Source organism: Mandrillus leucophaeus, unplaced genomic scaffold (genome assembly GCF_000951045.1).
Source record: "Mandrillus leucophaeus isolate KB7577 unplaced genomic scaffold, Mleu.le_1.0 Scaffold48, whole genome shotgun sequence".
NCBI classification, from domain to species: domain Eukaryota; kingdom Metazoa; phylum Chordata; class Mammalia; order Primates; family Cercopithecidae; genus Mandrillus; species Mandrillus leucophaeus.
The window spans coordinates 131,147-138,971 of NW_012105142.1; the positions used below are offsets into that span (position 1 = coordinate 131,147).

The following is a 7,825-nucleotide window of genomic DNA, read 5'->3' on the forward strand; positions in this document are numbered from 1 at the left end:
GAACCTGGGCTTCAAATGGGGCTGTTTGCCCCATTCATTCTAAAGAGATGGCCCAGGCATCCGAGGGTTGTGCAGTGGCAGAGGGAGCTGGGCAGACTCCAGGAGGGGTGGGGCAGGTGCAGGGGTGCTCTGGAAAGCCAGAAGGAGGTTTGGCACTTGCTGGGGGTTGGGGCATGCAGGGCAGCTGCTGCCCAGCTTCTGCTGTGTGATTCCCAGTGTGGCATCTGGCTATAGCTTGGCTAGGGGCTGGGGGTGCCTTCCAGCCTGGACTAGAGAGCTTGACGGTATCTCCAGGCTGCCAGGGTGGGAGGAGCCTGAGAGGGCCCGGGCCGGCAAGGGAGCCCTCAAGTTGGTGCCCACCCTGCCAGCCTAGTGCAAGGACAGTGACCCTCACACACTCCAGGGGCCCCCGCCCAGGCCATGGGTGTTGTAACCACCATCCGGGCCAGACGCTGGGGCCAAGTTGCTGGAGGTTGAATCACTGTCACAACCCTAACCACACACAGGCAGAAACTCCCCGCTCCCGGCCAAGAGAGTTGTGTGCAAGGCCTTCCCCGAGGGTGCACAGGCGAGGAAGACCAGCGGCGCCGAGGGGACCCCCGGGCCGGCACGTCCGGGCGGCGCCGGGCCTGCCCCCGGGAAGGGCCACCGCGGAGCATGATTTATACCTGATTCCCGCCCTCTGCGGAGGCTGGGCCAAGAACACAGCCCACTACTGAAGTTAGCCTGGTTGGAAGGCTGGCTGCACTTCCCGGGGCTCCCCTTTGGTGACCAGAGAAGGGCCCGTCCAAGAGGAAGCAGTTGAGCTGGGCTTGGGGCACGAGCCACGCACAGGAGGCCTCCCAGCACCACGTGCCAGCTTTGCAGGCTGTCGGGGGACCTGAGGGGCACTCACTTTATGCCGGGCCCAGCGGTGCCCTCGGGAGACCCCGACCCTCGGAGTGAGACATGAGAAGCAAACGAGCATATCCGTCCAGGGGACTGCTGCAGGCTGGATGGACGGTGCAAGGAGAAATCGCCAGGCCTGGGACAGCAAGGCAGGAAGGTCTGACCCCTGAGAGGGGACAGCTTTTATGCAGAGACCCCTCGGATGAGGCATCACAGACCAAGGCCTGGCACAGGCCACAGCAAAGGGCCTGAGGTAAAAAGGCCTGTGTGCCTTAAGGTGGCCTGGTCTCTGGAGGATGCGGCAGCAGGGAGGAAGGGCAAGGTGGGCCGGGATTGTGCGGGCTGGGGTCTCAGAAGAGCGGCGGCAGAGGCTGGGCAGGCTTGGCGCATACCCTAGGAACAAATGAACATCAAGTGTGGAACCAGGGCTGGCTGGTCATGCACAATGGAGGAATGGTGTCCGGGGTGCTGTCCCCAGCCCCCAGGTGACAGAGGCTCACGGAGGTGGGGGAGCAGCCAAGTGGGCTCCAGTTACTCAGGTCTCCTTTTTTGGGATGCTGTGCCCTTCAGAAAACCCAGGGGTGCAGGCCGGGCCAGCCAGGGGTGTGTGTGCGCCCAGGGCTGCCCCAGACACAGGGCAGTGGCAACCAGAGTTGCCACAGGCCTGCCCGGGCTCTCCCCCATGCCAGACCCCAGACCCCAGGATGGCTGCCCCCACCTCAGCCCCTTGGAGGCTGGGGCAGGGAACTGGGCTCTGAGGAGGATCCCTGCTCTGTGTAGGGGGTGGGGGCAGGTCTGAGCGTCTCCACCCCTGCCACCCTTAGGCCACAGCCATGGCAGAGGCACTGCGCTGTGAATGGCAGGCAACAGCCCTACTGCCTGCCCAAAGCCGTGTGCCCCCAGCCCGCCTGATATCCAGCACCGGGGTGGCCAACTCTGGCACTAAAGGGGTCCCAACATGAGGGACTTGTGCCCAGTGAGTGTCCCAGTGTGGACTTTCATCCCTGTTTGCCAGCTGAACCCATCATCTGCCCTCCGCCAGCCACAGAGGTTCAGAATCCTGCGTCTCACAGCCCAGCCCTCGTCAGCTCAGGGTCTCCTGGGCCCCTCCCACAGCAGCGATCGGCAGTGACGGGCCATGCAGGGCAGGCTCTGGCTCTGCGCCAAGGCAGGGTCTGGCAGGGAGGCCCTTAGGAGCCAAGGTCACTCCGCCTGGTGGGGGCTGGACCTCACCAGGAGGTGCCGCAGGGAATTGCTGGGTGCCCTCTCCAGCCAGGGAGCTGCGCATTGATCAGGGCCCCCTGCCACGCACCTGGCCAGAGTGTCCTGGGGCCCCAGTCTCTGCCAGAACATGGCCTGCCCAAACCCAGCCCCCATGGGGTCAGGGCAGGCCTCACCTGCCTCGGGTCCTTGTCTGGTGCTCAGGCCAAGTCCAGCAGTGGAAGCTGCCATGAGGAGAGGCTGATGCTGGGATTCCACAGAGTCTGGGGGTGGGACGGGCACACCCTTGGGCTGCTGAGACTCTACGTGGGGGGCTGTCCAAGGGCCTCCTTCCTAGGGGCCATGCTCCAGAGCCCCACAGAGCCTGTGTGGCCCCCAAAGCTCTGTGCTTAGGAAGTTCTCTCCATGGTGGCCTTCGCCCCACTCACATGCGGCAGAGATGAGTTGGATTCGAAGCTGGGGCTTGGACATCTGGGCTCCCCTGGAGATGGTGCCGCTGCTGTTGGCAGGCGGGGCCCCGGACCCCTGCCAGCCAGCTCGTGGGGCCGTGCCAGCCACACCTTCTCCCCAGAAACCTTTGCTCCCTGCAGCAGCTCCGGGGGTGGCTCTTCCCCATTCTGGGATGTGCAGAGACCCCTCTTTTCAGCCGCAGGCTTCCCCGCTGCGCCACAGCAGCAAAACCCTGTCGGAGCTCTGAGCCAGGGTTTGGGCCTGAGGCTCAGGGCCAGGGCCCACGGAGTCTCCCAGTGTCTGCTATTGGGGAGACACGCGCGTTTCTCCTCCTGGTGCCCAGGGATTTGGCTGGGTTCCCCTGGGCCCGGAAGCACAGGCTGTTCGGGGTGGACACGCCACGGGCTACAAAGTAGACCCAGGCTGGGCCCCTGGCCACAGGTGACAGGAACCTGCCCTAGGGGGAGAATGGAGGCACAAGAAGGGTCCTGCAGTCCAGAGCTTTAGCTGGGAAAGCTCAGCACGGGGGGCCACCCTAGTCCTTGTCCCTTACCCCCCCCCCCAGGCCCTCCCACCACAGCCAGTGTGAGGGCTTCGTGTCTCCTGGCCCCCGGCCCTGTGGTGTTGGCTGCTGGCCTCTGTGGCTCACGGCAGCTCCCTCTGGCCCGCAGGTGTCTGGTGGCCCGACATGCACCGCCTGGCAGACCGCATCCACCTGGAGGAGCTGGCCCACATGGGCATCCTGAGCGGCAGCGTGGACGCCATGGTCCAGGCCCACCTGGGGGCCGTGTTTATGCCTCACGGGCTCGGCCACTTCCTGGGCATTGATGTGCACGACGTGGGAGGCTACCCAGAGGTCAGTCAGTGTGGACATGGCAGGCAGAGTGGCTTGCCCATCAGCTGCCGCTGAGCCTGGCCCCCGGGGCAGGGTGGGACTCTAGGAGGCAGCAGGGGTGTATTGGGATAGCAGGGATGGACCCCCTGGCTCCATGTGGTACACGGAGGGCATGAGAGGAGGGGATCGGGGCCCTGGCCAAGGCAGGGATGCATCCATGAGCGTTCCACAGACCTGGACATAAAAGCAGTGCTGTCTGCACTCTGGGCCCTGGTGTCAGCTGCCCAGAAGGTGGCACACAGTCAGGATACGGTGCATGGGGCCCCACAGGACAGTGGTGCCAAGGACAGGTCTTTGTGATGGAACTGCGTGGCACCCCTCACGTCCAGCCGCCTCTGGCTTCATTTAGACTTGGGGAGTTGATGAGGCTCCACCCACTGGTGACTCGCCCTGGCCCCTCACAAGCCCGGAGCAGCCCTGCTCTGCTGCTGGTTTGCCCTCTGCCTCCCAGGCTCCTGGACCACACACCTGTGACCCTGTAGCCTCCTCATCCCCAGGCATTCTGGGGACCCTTGGCAGATAAGGGAGGCTGGGGGCCATCTCCAGACAAGGCTGCCCCAGCCCTCAGAGGACCACTCAGCGGGTACGTGAGGCTTGGGGAGGCCCAACTGGGCAGGTGGCTACGGCCTCTCAGCTGGGCGGGCGGGGCGCGCCCGTCCCTGCCCTTGGCTGGCTGCCCAATGCAGGGGGCTGATTGTGCAATCGTGCACGCCCTGGGGCCCCCCAGCCGGTTAGCCAAGACAAGGCCGGCCTCTTGGCTGCAGGGTGTTTTGAAAGCACTAAGAATGATTTTTTGGCAGGGTGGGGGCAGTGGGGGGAATTGCTTAAGAGAAGCATTATTATTCAATTATTTTTTTCCTCAAGTGTAAACAGTTAAATTTGGAGAAACAAAATCAGTTTTAATTTCCTAATGTCTATTCATCCCATTGTGCGCAGGGAGCCAAGAACTGGGCCTTCCAGACATTGTTAGCTGAGGTTCGTTATTCATTAGTCGCCAAAGCGCTTTTTTTCCACCAGCAAAAATTGGCAGCAAACTGTTTTCATCTTTTCCAGTAAGCACCTCTTTGTGCTCAGAGTCTATTCTTCTGACAGATAAACATTGTGGAAAAAATATGGCTTTTCCTATAAAAGTCATTTGTTTTATTTCAGGCCTGCAGACACATCTGGGGCTCCTCTGCTTGGAGCCCAGTAAAAGTTATGGCCTTGTCAAGCCCTGTGCCCAGAGGCGGGCATGGGCACGGTGAGGGCAGGACCCCTCCCCACGCCTGAAGGCTGCACTTCCTGGACCACAGGGGCTCGTGCCCTCCCCACATGCCCAGCCCCTCCGCTTCTCTTATGACCGCGCCCGCACCCTGTTCTCAGTAGGTCTCCCGGGCAGGCCCCTAGAGCCAGCACCCCGAAGGGGCTACTGCATCGCTGGGCTGAGGCAGGCCTTGCCCCTGTGCCCGCCGGGGATCCCTTCTAATCTTCACCCACCCCCAGTTTCAGTCGTGGACCTCAAGATTTCAGAGAGGAGGAAAGTTCGTTTCCCTGGCAAAACGAACCTGCCCCCCAACCGTGTAGCGGTCAGGGGTGGGCCCATGGGGATGGAGGGGTGACTGGGAGGAAGGAAACCTGACGTTGGCAGGCCCTTGCTTCCCCCAGGCCCCTGGCTTCGACCGCCGTGGGGTTGAGAGACAGGGATGGGCACTTCAGGAGTAGCATGAAGGAGAGGGATGGGCGGCGGTGGGGTGGGGGTGCCTAGCGCAGGCTTTGAATGACAGGGACGAGAAGGTCCTGGAGCAGAGACCCTGGGACCCCCAGCAGCTTCTGGGCAGGAGACAGGCCTCAGCGGAGTCCACATGCACCTCTCACTTGCACAGAGGGAATGTCACTCCATACGGTTCCTCAGCCACGGGGCATCCCTGCCCTCCAGCCTCAGCTCCCGGTCAGCAGCCCAGAGGCAAGTGTGGTGGGGCTGGGGCCACACTAGCCAGGCTATGGTGTCTCATCGCCTCTCGCCCGGCCTGCTCTCTCCAGGTCAGCGTGGCTCTCCCTGCCCCCCGTGGAATCAGTCACAGCCTCTCTGGCCATGCCCAGCGTGGAGGCCAGGCCAGCCTGTTTCTGGTTACCTTACGTGAACTGCTAATTGGAGTCTGATGTTCTTGGCCCCCAAACAGTCAGAAATGACAGCTCCCGCTCCAGCAGCTGGGCTTCCTGGGGAGGGAGTGCAGCCCGGCAGGGCAGGCTCAGACCCTGACCAGAAAGCGTACTCAGAGGCCCTGGCCACCGGCCGGATGGTGCCCCGGGGACCTGGGGCAAGCAGGAGCTCTCCTGTAATTCCCCGAGCACCCGCTCCTCTCAGCTGTGCCTGTGAGTGGACAAGGCCAGGCTGGGTGCGCATGGGGCAGTGTGGGGTGCAGACAGGGTCCCTGCAGGGAGCGGCTCTACCACCGTTCCTCAGGCGTCCTCCAAGGCTGGGGGCTATTTCCCAGGGCCCTGCCGTAAGGCCCAGAGCACTCCTCTGGGAGCCACACCCGCCAAGCCATGCGCACACGGCACGTGTGCACTGGTGCACTAAGGCTGGCAGACCCACCCTGATGACGGCACCTGTCCTCCCCGGACAGTCACACGGAAAACCTAGGCCTCGGCCTGGGGGAGCTGGGACCACGACTTCTGGGGCCAGTTTCCACTTGGGCTGCCTGGAAGGAAAGCTGTGGCCCCAAGAGGCTTCATAGCTGCCTTAAGAGCTTTTTTGGCTTCAGCGGTTTGGCATCTGCCACTCCTCTGGCCAGGAGCAGGGCCCGGCTGAGGGCAGCCCAACCCTCAGCAAGCCCCGCAGGCCTGTCTGGGCATCTCGCACTGGGTGTGTGCACATGGGCGGCCACAGGGCTTCTCAAGCGAGCCCTAGGGTAGTGTGGCCAGGGACACTCAAGATCCGGGGGTACGTGCAGGGTGGAAGAACTTATCAGGGTGCCCATGGCCCAGCAGAGCAGGGGCGAACCTAGGCTGAGGACCTCAATGGTCAAGAGAGCCCACGAGACTGGCGCCAGCCCTCACGTGCCCATCTCTCCTGATGAGGCCACGGTGAGCCCTGGAGCTGCTCATTGGGCCCCTCATCTCTGTTCCCCACAGGGCACGGAGCGTATTGACGAGCCCGGCCTGCGGAGTCTGCGCACTGCACGGTACCTGCAGCCAGGCATGGTGCTCACCGTGGAGCCGGGCATCTACTTCATCGACCACCTCCTGGACGAGGCCCTGGTGGACCCGGCCCGTGCCTGCTTCTTTAACCGCGAGGTCCTGCAGCGCTTTCGCGGTTTTGGTGGGGTGAGTGCCCATGGGCCCCATTCTTGCTCCCAGAACATCTGCCACCAAGACAGGGGCCCTAGTGACGCCTTCCCTTGAGGTGGGCTCAGCTTGCCCCTTCGTGTGGTCTGTCACGAGATGGAGCCTCACCCCTCAGTAGGAACAGACGGGGATCCTGCAAAACTCCTTCCTGCTCCAGGGGCTCCCATCCACCTGGCGAGGACAGGGTGAGCAGGTGACGTGAGCAGATGGCTCCATGAAGGAGCCTGGCGGCCACTTCCCTCTCCCAGGGAGTGTCAGCTGCTCCCAGCCCATGGTGGGGTGGGCCTGGAATGGGCCCGGCCCTCTAGCCTGGCACATGAGGCTGCTCTGAGATAATGTGTGTCTGTCGGCTCGACCCAGGTCCGCATCGAGGAGGACGTCGTGGTGACTGACAGCGGCATGGAGCTGCTGACCTGCGTGCCCCGCACCGTGGAAGAGATTGAAGCATGCATGGCAGGCTGTGACAAGGCCTTTTCCCCCTTCTCCGGCCCCAAGTAGAGCCAGCCAGAAATCCCAGCACACCCGGGGACCTGGCCTTGCAACCTCTTTTCGCGATGGGCAGCCTGCTGGTCAGCACTCCAGTAGCGAGAGACGGCACCCAGAATCAGATCCCAGCTTCGGCATTTGAGCAGACCAAACAGCGCTGTTTCCTGGGGAGGAAACACTTTTTTAATTACCCTTTTGCAAGCTCACACCTTTAATCTGTTTTATACCTTGCTTATTAAATGAGCGATTTAAAATGATTGAAAACAATGCTGTTCTTTCGTAGCAACTAAAATGTGTCTTGCTGTCATTTTGTATTCCTTTTCCCAGGAAAGAAGCATTTCTGATACTTTCTCTCAAAAATCAATATGCAGAATGACATTTGCAATAAAAGATTTCCTAAAATGGTCCTTTGTGCACGGCTTCCCCTTTATTCTTTATTCCTTTGCAGACGAGCATTTGGGACCCCATACACCCTGAAAAGATGGCTCACCTGGTGTCAGTGTCAAAAGTCGGTTCCAGGAAAAGGGTGCTGGCGGCACAGGCCCTCTAACGGCTGCT

At 62.0% G+C, this 7,825-nt stretch overlaps 1 protein-coding gene across 1 annotated transcript in view; it reads left to right on the forward strand.

The window, feature by feature from the left end:
* LOC105550367 (xaa-Pro dipeptidase-like) overlaps positions 1-7,674 on the forward strand; it is a 128,948-nt gene extending 121,274 nt beyond the window's left edge. The window contains exons 13-15 of the mRNA XM_011995274.1: positions 3,231-3,415; positions 6,569-6,760; positions 7,142-7,674. Of these exons, the coding sequence (XP_011850664.1) occupies positions 3,231-3,415; positions 6,569-6,760; positions 7,142-7,279 (515 nt within the window). The 3' untranslated portion in view covers positions 7,280-7,674. The remainder of the gene's footprint in view (positions 1-3,230; positions 3,416-6,568; positions 6,761-7,141) is intronic.
* Positions 7,675-7,825: the final 151 nt, after the last annotated feature.